This window comes from Bactrocera oleae, chromosome 2, assembly GCF_042242935.1.
Source record: "Bactrocera oleae isolate idBacOlea1 chromosome 2, idBacOlea1, whole genome shotgun sequence".
NCBI classification, from domain to species: domain Eukaryota; kingdom Metazoa; phylum Arthropoda; class Insecta; order Diptera; family Tephritidae; genus Bactrocera; species Bactrocera oleae.
In genome coordinates, this window is record NC_091536.1 from 37,123,089 (window position 1) to 37,137,430 (window position 14,342).

The 14,342-nt window shown below is 31.7% G+C and overlaps 1 protein-coding gene across 2 annotated transcripts in view; it reads right to left on the bottom strand.

The window, feature by feature from the left end:
• Positions 1-569: 569 nt before the first annotated feature.
• nvd (cholesterol 7-desaturase nvd) overlaps positions 570-14,342 on the bottom strand; it is a 410,950-nt gene continuing 397,177 nt past the window's right edge. For both annotated transcript variants that reach the window (XM_070112982.1, XM_070112983.1), the window contains exons 6-8: positions 10,187-10,298; positions 849-1,022; positions 570-780 (exon numbers count right to left, since the gene is read on the bottom strand). In XM_070112982.1, the coding sequence (XP_069969083.1) occupies positions 619-780; positions 849-1,022; positions 10,187-10,298 (448 nt within the window). In that variant the 3' untranslated portion in view covers positions 570-618. The remainder of the gene's footprint in view (positions 781-848; positions 1,023-10,186; positions 10,299-14,342) is intronic.

A 14,342-nucleotide genomic window follows, 5' to 3' on the forward strand; every position in this document is an offset into this window, starting at 1 on the left:
TTTTATATCGGAATTCAGTACTTTGATACAGTAACAAGTCTATAAATTTGAGATTTTAAATTACGATTTTTTAACTCAGTACGTCACAGTGACAATAATTTCTCAATTGATTAGATGTTATAAAACATAAATGAAAAAAAATTTGTATCTTTTAAAAAAGATTACAAATACTGAGTTTTCTATAACAAAGCCAAAAAGCATATTTACTAATAAAAAAGAAATAAAAAAAATTTTTTTCTTTAAATCACAATAATTAGGAAATTTATTTGAAATTGATTTTTATTTTTTTATTTTTACGTGTTTGAGTTGCTTGCAAAATATAAAAATCGGCAATCGATTAATATCTTTGATGATAATATAAGTGAAGCGTTAATATTACAAATGGAAAACAAGAATTCTTATCAGTTTTGTGACCAGCTTACTATCAGGTGACAAATTTGAGACATTGTTTTGTGACTTAGGATTGGATACTTTATTACAAAATGTCTCAATTAGTGAATAGAGACTGCTAACGGAGTTGCGCTATTCAGCTTCATTTACTTACTTATTAAAAAATATAACTTCTTCACTATTGTAAGAATTTTCGTTTATTACATATAATAAAACATATAAACTATGTTACCAATCCAATATTTTCCGTGCATCAATAAATGACATGCTGTTTTCTGTATAAAATTGTGAGAACCACACTCGAAATCTTCTTATGGCAATATCTTCTTTAACTAGTAATGGTGTGTTACGAAATACTTTGTGGTTCCAGATAACCATGTCTCTTTCAAACTATAAGATATAAATAAGCTTTAATAAGAATTAATACAAGAAAAAAAAAATAAAAAGATAAATGTTACCATAACACTTTCGGCGAAAATCATCAATTTTACCATAGGTCCGAGAACCCGTCGTGCGTAGAACCTGTGAGAAACTTTTTGTACAAGTGGTTCAATGGGTGTTACAGTTTGCAGAATGTCAATTTGTCCAAATACCGACGATTTTAAATCCAAGTGTACGAATGAAGGTCCAACCTACAAAAGTAAAATGAACTCTCATAATTTTTTTTTAAATTTCTAACTAAATTAATCTAATCGGTCAAGTAGTTGTTGAGACATGAAATTATGGTGAACTACTGAACCGATTTGAATAAAATGTTGCATAAACTACACAGAAAAATCAAACTCAGAAGATAGGATCATTTATATCTAAATTTTTAAATTCAAACTTTTTAATACTAATTATTTTTTATTACATGATTCTAACAGATGACCGTGTAAGGTCGATAGAATGACTGGATTATATAGATTGAGCTATAGTTGAAGTCAAAATATACTACTAATACAAAAAGTACGATCACCATCGAATTGGGAGTTGTCCCGCTAGTCATTGACACTACTTTGACAGATGGTGGGCAAATGACACAATCAGCAATCAAGTTGCCACTAGACCTTTCAAAACAAAAAAAATGTTCAATCAGAGAACTTAGAAGAACGAGAAGGTGCAGGTTAGACAGCGAACATTTGTAAAATTTCAGTCGGTGAATTCACCTCACAAGCAAGAAATTTAACTAACATTTCTCGCTTTTATAACAGCGGGGAATCTGTACAAATACAGCTCTATTAACATGCCCAACCGGCAAATATGGAAAAGAAATGATGCAGGGAATATTGGCATGCCGTTTGAAATATATTCCCTTTTATTGAACTATTAATTTTTAAATTATTTTATGTTAATTCATTTTTACTTTATTGTGAGTTATTAGTAATAATTTAAAAATATTTTGATATATCTCTTAAAAAAATTCATGTATGGTCACAAAAGTACAAAATTGTGTTTTGCCGTCGGCATTTCACACGCATGCTACATGTTGATTTTCTTAGCCAGGGAATTCTTAGGATATGCCATGATGAATGATAAACAAACGATTGTCAGCGCTTCCCTTGCCGCTCTAACAGCTTTGCCTACAAATCATTGTAAACATGTATGTTTATATAATATATGAACGTGCATACATCTTGACGCAGACTTTTGCTAGCCACGGAAAAATGTTTTACTTTTGTCACTTTTTTCTCTGTTTTGTGGGTTGACAGGGTTGTCACTTTTCCCTTCTAGAGGGAACATCAGAAAGTTGTTCAATTTATGATTTTTAGCCTTTGCCATCGTCGCGAAAAGTCGCTTGCAGGCAAACACATGCTCGGTATATGTGTAAGGCGCAGAGAATGTAGATTATAGAGAAGGTTCACAGTGCGGCCATTATCAAAATATTTCACTTTTCGCAGGGGAACTGAAAACGATGAGCGTGTTTCACCACAGAAAATCAGGGGACTCAAAAATAGGTAGAATTGAGCATTTTCAGTGTTAATTGAGAAAAATAGTGCTAATTCCAATGTTAAGAAATGTAGGCTTACAGATTCGCATATTTACAATGTGCAAACGACTTTGCATATAATTGGAAGATATTCTGCCTATACAGGGGGGCTAACGAATCGTGCTACAAAATTAAACCGTAATAAGTTTCTTTTTAGTCACTGTATTACATTTATTTTTTTATTGTATAGAAATTTTTATTTTATTTAAACAATTAATTATTCCTCCATGCTCAACCACGCATATGCGACACCTAATTCGGGATTGCCTTAATTATCTATTTAATTGACTGTTTCAGTTCAGTCAGATTTCTGGGTTTGATTTTGTACACCTCTTGCTTGACATAACCCGATAAGAAAAGACCAAGCGGTCCCAAATATTCTTATACAAAATATTATAATATATGTATAATTATGTGTGCATGTAAACAAATATGAAAGTACCCATTATAATTGTTAATTTGTCTATATGCAACGTATGTACCTATGTAAATAAGTACACCCATTGTTTCATGAGAAATCTCCGTTGCCACGGACAACTAATGGCCGAAGCTCACGTTTTTTGTTTTCTTGTCAAAGAGTCACTGTGTCGAAGGACTGACGCGACGACAAAGCGTCACAACATTGTGTTGATGGTAGAAAATCCGAGCTATGCCAAAAAAAATAACGAACGGCCGACGATTGTCACCGCTTCCCTTGCCGCTCTAACAGCTTTGCCTACAAATCATCGTAAATATGTATGTTTAAATATTATATATACACATATATGGATGATATACATATTGACGGAGATTTTTGTCATGGAAAAATATTTTAAAATTGAAAAATGTTTTAAAATTGAAAAATATTTTAAACTTGTAAAATCTACTGTTATCTGTTATATATACATACATATGTATGTTGACATATAAATCAATGCGCGCACATAGTATAGTGTATTGATAAGTGATAAAATTATGATTTGAATTTCTGAATGCGTAAATTCAAATCCGCATGTTCAGATATATGTACATATGACTATATAAGATGAATATGATAAAAGATGTATGTCTACGTTTTAATAAATTTAATCACTATTAGTAACAAATTATCATACAAAATATTTATTGGGAATGCATATTATGTAAAAACTATATAATATTATTAAATGCCCAAACTGACCATAAATATTATTTTGAAAATTACATAATCTAATAGAGTCTTATCAATTTCGCAGGCATTCATAAAAACTCGCAAAATGAAATTCATATCAATGAATATGATTGCATATAAACGTATAAAAATCTAAGCCAAAAGGCTAACATTCGGCAGGAATATCAATGCAAATTTCTGAGCATAATTTTCATTGAATGCTCAGCTCTGTTCACGCGCTACTGTTAAAATTTCTCCTTCCGAGCTAGCTGTGGTGAAACATGCTCATCGTAATTTGTTAGGTTTTGACAATTCACACGCTGGTCCGTTGTTGGACCTTCTCTATATTTTACATTCTCTGTAAGGCGTTTGCTTTTATTAATGAATCGACTTAGCTTATTGCATGTGCGCCAGCGTTCATGAATGAAAATGTTTTTGTTGTATGATTTACTACAAAATTTAGGATTTAACTGTCATATTGATTTCTGATGCTGCTTATGCTACATGAGAGAATTGTTTTTTTGTACAAGAATGTTTGTATTTTTTTTCTATTGGCTGACGTACTTACATTTTTACGCATATACAAGTATGTATGTAGATTTGTGTATGCATTACTTATTTTGAAACGACATACGCATATTTGTACATAGCTACTTACATATAGAGCAGTGAGCGCACATGTATTTATTGATAAGTGATAATATCAAAAATTCTATTCCTACCTGTTTACATACCAGAGAATGCAAATGAACTCCATATTGATGTACATAGGTCCATACATAAATTATTAATTTTGTAACAATCGAAATTAGAAAATTATTAAAAAAGTAAAACATATTTTTTTCCATACTCTTTCGCATTTTATCATGCCGCATTTGTACAAAAAAATTATATTTTATCAAATTTTCATTATAAAAATCGTTTATATGACAAAAAATTATCACGCATATGTGAAGCGGCATTTGTATTTTTTGTTCAAAGTATTTAATTTTTCTCTTTATGTTGGTGTATACGCATTTCTGCAACAGAAAATGGTGAACTCCCTGCTCGAAATTTTTCAGCTCTGTTAGCCGTCCAATCGAGCATGTACAATACAAAAACCTATTTGCATTTTCCGTTGTTCTAACAGAGAACAAGCGGCTTCGTAGTCATCAGGCAGCATTTTGAGTTTTTAAATTCGAATGGAATTTTTATTATTTAAACTACATGCTCATACAACTTTTTGACAATGTATTCTTCGGATTCTTGACTATTTTTAACCATTATTTGTTCACTTTGAATTCTGTCATTGTAGTCTGAATATGTTCAGTATATTTAAGACACGAAGCCTTTCATACTTTCCCGCTAAGTATCTTTTGTTCTTCCAAAGTAGCAAGATCGCCCAACCCCTTTTGTTCTTTGTAACAAATTCTTCATGTTTATTTGCTTTAAACATTTTTTTTTTGTTTTTTGAAAGCACTGTACTTTTTGTTTTAGCCACAAGGACGTTTTTTAACCTTCTTTTGTTACTTTTACGTTGTAATCCACGGAAACGGATATACATATTCTATATTGTAAATGCCGCATAAAGGTGGCAACACTTCAAGCTCTAAAGCTGTAATTTTTTTGACTGTGAACTTTTGTGTTTGATTTTTCCAAATCTTCAAATTTAATTGATTTTTTTCACTGATTTGAAATTTTTTTAGTGATTTAACTCTGGGTTGCAAGATAAGTATTAAATGTTCTTAAGTTTTGTGTACGTTAATAGTTGCTTAATTTATTTAACCCTATCTTATATACCACCCCATTCGGACTTATCTGTATACATGCAGCATGCTTCTTTAATAAATAGTACTACCTCGATGGCAAATAATGCTGATTCAATAATTGTATTAGGTGATTTCAATTTACAGTGTGTTTCGTGGAAACCTTTCGATGACTATATCGTGCCGATTTGCAATCTGTCATGTTTTAAAGTGTTTTTCGAAAAAATGTCCGAGTTGGGTCTGAACCAAAATAATTTGATTCCGAATAAATTTGGTAAATGATTAGATTTAGTATACGTTGATACCTCTTCAAAGTGTTCCGTTATTCAGAGTAATCCTCTTGTTCTACCAGAGGACTCATATCATCCTGCTTTGGAAATGTCTGTCGAAATATCAGACAATGTACGGGATAATAATCATCAAACTTCGTGCTTCTGTACTCGGTTTAACTTTGCAAAAGTTAATTTTAAAAAGTTAAATACAGAACTTTCTACAATAAAATGGCCTAATTATAATGGTGACATTGAATTGAGTGTCTCTCATTTTAATAACATTATTACGAAATTATTTGAAAAGTATGTTCCAATAGTAATTGTTAATAAAAGCAAAAGTATAAGTCCGTGGTTTTCGAAAGAGTTATATAAATTGAAAAACAGATAAACTCGAGCCTTTAAACATTTAAAAAAAACCGGTTCACTTGTCGACTGTTTAAAATATTCTCTATTGCGTCGACAATATTTTGACCAAAACAAAGAATGTTATAATAATAACTTAAATATAGTAAAAATGAATATTGTAAGTAATCCAAAATCGTTTTATGATTTCGTCAACTCCAAACCCAGGATTTCCAAATTTCCGTCCGCGATGAAATACAAATCTATCATTTCAAGTGACAATGATATTATATCCAATATGTTTGCAGAATTTTTCAAGTCAAACTACTGTAATAATTCTTCCAAAACTTTTTCTTATCAGCACGTGCTGTGTTCGAATACTTTAATTAACGCTCCAATTATTTCTGAAGAAGACGTCCGACTTAATTTAAATAAGTTAAAACCATTTTTTAGTTATGACCCAGACATGATACCCTCATGCTTCCTAAAAAATAGTGCCAAATATGTTTACTTGCCTTTGACAAGGATATTTAATTCCTCTCTTAAACACGGTATATTTCCTTCAATATGGAAACAGTAATTTATAATTCCTTTGCATAAAAGTGGATTTAGATCCAACATGGAAAACTATAGAGGTATCGCAAAACTGTCAGTTATACCTAAACTTTTTGAAGCTATCATCACTGACCATATAACCTTTTCGATTTCTCCGTTAATTTCCTCATATCAGCATGGATTTCGTAAAGGGAATTCGACTATGACAAACTTACTTGAATTTGTAAACCATGTATCATTGGGTTTTAGGGAACATAAGCATACGGATGTTATATACACAGACTTTAGCAAAGCTTTCGATAAAGTAAATCTCTCGATTCTCATACATAAACTTGATTTGCTGGGCTTTCAGCCAAGATTCCTTCAATGGGTATCTTCCTATCTTTATAATAGAACACAACGAGTGATATTTGAGGATACACCTTCAGATACAATTAATGTTTCTTCAGGTGTTCCGCAAGGTAGTTATCTTGGCCCGATTCTGTTCTTGTTGTTTATTAACGATATCTCTTCAGTAATAGAATTTTCAAAAATTTTATTATACGCTGACGACGTAAAGCTTTTTAAATCATACACTTCAACTGAAGAAAGGTGTCTGTTGCAAACAGACTTAAACAATTTGGTTGCATGGTGTGATAGAAATGATTTGCCATTGAATGTCAATAAATGCAAGATGATGTGCTTTTCCCGTAGATCTGTGCACCACTCTTCTTACACCATATTCTAGTGCAAGTTTTTAACTATGTTGATTTGGGAGTTAATATGGACCCTAAGCTTAATTGTAGTCTTCATATTGATACCATAGTCTTGAATGCAAAAGCTGTCCTCTGTTTTGTTAAACGTTGGTCTAAAGAATTTAGAGATCCCTATATTACTAAAACACTTTATACAACTTTGGTTAGACCTATATTGGAATATGGCTCTGTTGTATGGAACCCTAACCACCAAATCCATTCTGACAAGTTAGAGTCTGCTCAAAAACAATTTTTACTTTTCGCCTTAGCGCATTTCCGATGGGATTCTAGGGTAAGTCTACTTCCATACACTAGTCGTTTAAAACTTATTAATCTACCTACACTTTCTAGTCGTAGGGAAATGCTTGGCATAATATTCTTAGTGAAAATTTTGAATGGAACAGTTTGCAGTTCTTTTCTCCTGTCTGAAATTAAATTTAATATCCCGGCTCGCCTTTCGAGACAATTTAGACCTTTACTGTTAAAATCCTGTAGATCAAATTTTGAACTAAACGAGCCATTCCGCCGTATATGTCATTCTCATTCCAAACTTATCTGACTCATTTTTAAAAATTAAAAAGACCTAATTGTTTTCTCTTAATAAATAAATATGTAACAATGTATTATATTGTAACTATAAATCTTAGCTGTTGAAATTTTTGTTTCTGTAGCTGAGCAGTTTTAGATCTCAACACTTAAAAAACTCTCTTGCCTTTTCTGACTCGGCTAATTCCGTAAGTATGCGGATTGCGCCCCTCGCGTCGGTTGGCGCTAGGAGGGTTATCGTTGGGTTATTATTATTATTATTATTATTAAACATATTTATATGTATTTTTATAAATGCGGACAGTCATTGCTATTCTGGCTTACATTTATAACTATCTTCTAACTCTTGCCGTGTCTACAAATTAGTCTCAAAGTCAAATAACACCCATTTTCTGTTTAGATGGGAAAAAATTTGTACAAATCATTTCAGAGTAAAACCTCAAGTTAAATTCTTAATCCCGTGGATTCTTATGCCGGCATTAACGCTTTCGCCTTTATTATAATATTTTCAGTGTATTGAATAGTTATCTGTAATAGTCCAGGCATTATAGTAAGTTCACCTCGGAATTCGAGATACCCAGCTGTAAGTCTGTAAATACTTGTATATTGACACCCTAAAAGTTGTCTCAAAACCTACATATGGTAGGGTGTACGCAACTATTAAATTTCAAGGTCAAAGGTCACACAAATCGGATTTTGCGCTTTTTTTGTAAATATCTAATTTCCTATGGGTTTTTTGCTATTGGTATTTATTATCAATATTGTAGAATACAAAATTCTCTACAAATTTTCATACGGTGAACCGTTTTCGAGATAGAGGGCGGAGAGCGCGCCGTCACGGCATCACTTCAGGTCAACCGGTGCCTCTGATCAAAAATGCGCCATATATAGTTGATGAACTATCGATAAATCAATGATTATAAATATTTGTCAATTTTTATTAACTATTATATTATATTTTATCATTTGTTCCTAACCTATTCACTTTTTATTCAGTATTAATTTATTTAACAACACTTACCTGCCCATGAAATTGCAGAATTGTTAATGAAAATATAGGAATTATATTTGAATTTAAACCTTATTAATATTAATAACTTCTTACATGATAAAAAAAAATAACAAAAATTTATTAAATAATATCATTCAATACATTTATTTTTATTAAAAGTAAAAAAATGGAATAAAGGGTACAAAAACTACAATTTATAATTTTAATCATCTTCTTCCTCTTCATCGTCGTCTTCCGGCTGCTGGTAAATTTCAAACTGGTCTTCATTATCGTCTTCAACGACATTTGTTTCAAGTTCTTCCATGATTTCGGGGTCAAAAGTTCCATCTTCGTTAATGTCGCTCTGATATGGTAGAGCATTGAGACAAGCTTTCCCATTACATTGGCCACAAGCTAAAGAGCATTGCAAGTCCGCTTTCCTGCATCCGCATCGCGAACCACAACCACTGTTGCAGTTGCAGAAAATTGTATTTAGCAAATGTTCTGGAGCAGGTGGTAAAATTGTCATGATAGGCTCCAGAAAATCGTTTCGCATTGCCCAACCCCATACCTGGGGTTCCAAATCATGCCCTAACCAAGTTTGAACTTGATAATATACACGTTCGAAATGTTGATGAGCAGCTGCACTTGTTGGTGGAATATTTGAAAGCTGCATAGGTTTATTAAGTTTTGTAGACTTGACGTAATGCATATAACGAAGATGATCGAGACTTTTCACAGATTTCGGAGCATTATAGACTGCCAATAAGGTGAACATCTGTTCCTACTGGCTATAAATGGAAAGGTCCGTAGTGTATAATAGGGGCCCGTATAATTCCCAAGTATAATTTTTGACGTAGTGGAAGGATTTTCAAATTTACAGATTTTAAAGAAGATGCACTTCATTATTTTCTAATTAAAATGTCATTAGTGTTAATGGGAATATAATTATAGTAAGATTTAAGTTTTTCTCTTCATTATTTTTTAATTTTAGGAAACGGTGATCAGTATTATTGAATAGATAAAGATTTAAGGCATGAAGAAAATGATAAAATATAATATAATAGTTAATAAAAATTGACAAATATTTATAATCATTGATTTATCGATAGTTCATCAACTATATATGGCGCGTTTTTGATCGGAGGCACCGGTTAACCTGAAGTGATGCCGTGACCGCGCGCTCTCCGCCCTCTATCTCGAAAACGGTTCACCGTATGAAAATTTGTAGAGAATTTTGTATTCTACAATATTGATAATAAATACCAATAGCAAAAAACACATAGGAAATTAGATATTTACAAAAAAAGCGCAAAATCCGATTTGTGTGACCTTTGACCTTGAAATTTAATAGTTGCGTACACCCTACCATATGTAGGTTTTGAGACAACTTTTAGGGTGTCAATATACAAGTATTTACAGACTTACAGCTGGGTATCTCGAATTCCGAGATTCTTACCTAATTTAAGCTTAAATGACTGGACAATAATATAATTTAAGAATAATGTATTACCTGTTTAGCATTTATATCTATTTTAAACATCTTATATTTGAGAAACATCTGGAGATAATGTGTTAACTGTAGTACGGCAATATGACTTTTTGGTGATGGTGAAGTATTCCATCTGGAAATAGGAAACGTGAAAAATAGGACATGAAGTTTAATAAAGCATAACGTTGTTATGTAGGAGTACATATCACAGTTTAGCCATTGTTACCTGTTCATAATAACGTCAACACAATTACTTATTACCAAAATTTTGAAACAAATAACACGCATTAATTGTAGCTTATATCTAAATTTCATAATCTTAACAGAAGTAAGATTTGAATCATATTAGATAAATAAAAAATGTATGATATATCATCTGATTGAATTCGATGCGGACTGGCCCATTTGAACTGTGCGCGCAAACCGAATCGATAAACATATTTTGTTGGTGCAATTTTTGTTTATGTTTGTGTGAAGTTTGATCTCCAACCGTCTGTTAGTGTGTATTTGGCGATTTTTACCATGGAGAAAAAACTTAACAAAGAGTTGAAATTTGTGATTTCAATGGAATCACGGCCAAAGAATCGCTGAAAATGTTGCAAAGTGTTTTGGGGAGTCGACTTTTTCAAGAGCACAAGTATTTGAGTGGTACATTCAGTGAAGATCGTGAACTTGTCCTCTGCTAATGACATTAACATCAAAAAAGTTAAAGAAACAGTGCTTGAAAGTTGTCGTTTGGCATCGAGGAGATGACAGAGAATGTCATGATCTCTTATGGATCGGATCAATGCATTTTGTTTAATGTATTGAGTATGAAGCGAGTCCACACGAGACTCATACCAATAGACTTCAATCGTTTGCAAAATCGACGTCGAGTAGCAAAAGAGATGCTTGACAATGAAGGTGAGAATCATACATTCATCAAACGCATCATTATTGTTTACTTGTACTTGACGCAGGTTTGGGAATATGACGTCGAAACTTTCCAACAATCTATTGAATGGCGCTCCAACACATAGTTTTCCATTTAATTTCGACGAATATAACTCACAATTATCGATATATTCTGCATAAAGTCTTTTAAAGTAATAAAAATTATTGAAAGTAGGACATGGGAGTTGGGGGTAATGCACCGATTTTAGACATTTTCGGAAATAAGCTACAATCATATTATTATCAAGAAAAGATTATATCTGAATTTAAGAAATATATCTTACAGATTGATCGATATTTTCGGCATAAGCACTGTGACTTGAAAAAATATGATCCCATTTCGACAAAGTTTGCACTTGGGGTGGATTATGGGTGTTTTCGAGCTGCCGTAATACCGCAACCCTGTTACTAACTTGATACTCTATTGCTGATGCTCCGCTGATACTCTGCTGCAATATTAAACTAATTATTTTGCGGAGCACGTGTTGCTAAGAAATATGGAAGTTTTATCGTATATACTCATGTAAATGCTGACGAAATGTTGGAAAACGATGTGAAAATTTTTTGATTAATACGGATAAAACGAGATATAGAATAGATCGGATTTAATTAAAAAAACTGCAAAAAAATAAGTTATTAAAGTGAAAAAATAAATTCTACGCTAAAAACAAATAATAATTTATAACGAACGTGAAATTAATATTTACTACAAATTTCACTTACAATACCAAGTTATTATTTGCGGACTCAAACGGATCGACAGTCACCCGGAATTCAATTCGACTCGTTGTCTTAATTATAAATATATAGGTATATGTATATTACGGGTGTTTTTAAGCTATTGCATAGCTTCTAACACGGGTTTTGACCGTGGGGACTGAATCAAGAAATTCCATAACGGAAATAAACATAACACGATCACAAAGTATGCGCAACATTTGCATACTTTTAGACAGCAGGGTGATTCAAAAATAATAATATTTAATATACAATTTTTTTATTGCCAAATAAAACAATGGAATTTAATAAAAAATTAATTAATATAAATAAATTATTCAATATTCGAAGTTATAATGGTAGTAACATTATTATTTAGCTATGCATAGCTTTTATTGCATTTATTAATGTTTGTATATTTATCTACATGCAACATGTGTATGTAAATATGTACACTAATTGATTCATGCGAAAGGTTTATGGATGCGATGAGAAAAATATTTTAGAACTGCAAAATATTTTAAATCGACAAGAACTATGTTGTCATTTTGTCACTTTTTTCTGTGTTTGTTTAAATATGAATAAACAAGGTGCATTTGTTAATGAAGAAAATAATAAAAACAAGTACGAAAGGGCTAAGTTCGGTTGTAACCGAACATTTTATACTCTCGCAAAGTTAAATGGTATACTCGTTTGAGATTTCTTTATATATTTTTAAAATTAGAAGTAGGAGCTTTTGCCTTAGTTATTTACATTCACAGTGAAAATAATTAGAGCAATTTGTAAACTAAATTTACTCAAATTATGAGAAATCATTCTTGTGTTTTTTGTATACGCTTATAATTGATTTTATTTTTTACTTATTATATCGATATTATTTTAAGTACATGTTTAGCTTAAACATAATAAATATTAACAACTTTAAAAATTATATTATTATATTAATTTGTATATAATATTTACAATATTAAACATAAATTTTTATAGAGATTATTATACATATATCCAAATTATATTTTTTTTCTCCTTATACTATTTAATTTCTATCATATATTTATACAATAATGTCATATATAATAACAAATTATACATATAATTTAAATTTTCTTAATTAGATTATTTACATATTTTTCTTAAAATTGTCTTAAAAACTACTGTAAAAATTTCTATACTATTCTAATTCGATTATATTTGGAAAAAAAATTAAAACTATTGCACTAAGTCTGAAAACTTTAGTTCGAAATAGAGACACAAATACTGTCATGATAGCTGTGTGCTGTCTCAAAAGTAATTGTATTAACACGGGAAGGATCCATTTTTGAAAATGCCCAATCAATTTGTGTACCGGCAGGTGTAGTTGAATATTGAAAGAGAATTTGAATGAAGGGTCATTCCACCTATTCCGAATGGTGCTTTACCCGTAGGTGCAAAGAAGAACTTTTAAGGAACTTGGATTGAATCCAGGTGTAGAATTGTAACAATGGTTAAGAGCTTGCTATACTGCAGACATCAAACGACTCTTTCCTACACCTGCACCACCGCCCATGAACTCATAAAATGGGCGATTTTTTTTTAGCTGGTGCATCAAATGTGTCAAATAGGTTCTTTGCTTAGTATATAAACTTTGAACTTATGAAAATAGTTCTTCAACTAGAATTAAAGGGGGTAGTTTAATTAGTCTATTATTGCAATCAGATTCAGTGCCATTATCTGTTGAATCTTCGCCATGCAAGTCCAGCAAATTTATATTTGGGTTTATTTCTGGAAGTGCCAACACTCTGAATTAATTTTCCACGATAGGTAGTTCATTTTGAGCACCTTCGTCCAAGTCTATTTCATTATAAAGACTTTCTAGAACATTTTCAAGTTCTCTTTGCTCAAAAACATCATATTTTCCTTGATTTTCCTCAATTATAATACGATGTGTTATGCAAGTCTGCTCATTATCGTTTTCAATGAGATCTTGCTGTTCATTCCGCCAAGGATAGTAAAGCATTATCATTTCGCGGAAATACTCAACTCTGGCCAAATCTGGGTTAAACCTTCTATACCCAATAATACAAGGTTTGGTACGTTTCTTAACAAAACCGCTACCGTCTTTAAGAGGCATGACAACCCCGTTTTCTGCTAAATTATCGTTTTCCCTCTCTTCTTCTTCATGATCACTGTCTTGTGCTCTTCTACTAGATTTAACATATTATATTTATACATAGATACAAATCAGCTAAGCAAAGAGTTTCTAACTGATCGGATTTTTGAACATAACGGTCTAAAATACCGGCTACGAATATTTCAGTCGAACCTGAAGGAAGGTTCTGAAGTTCTGCTCTAGAGGTATTTATAAATATTTCTGCATTACTTGCTTCCGAAAGATAGAGCCCAATGCAGCAATATACTGGTTCTTGTGCAGATATTTCTGTGCCTGATATAAATTTGTGACCTATATGTTTAAGTTTTTGCTTAACAGTATAATTTCCAGCATTTACTTCTGATATAGCTTCATTTAAGAGCCTCGAAACTTCCCTGT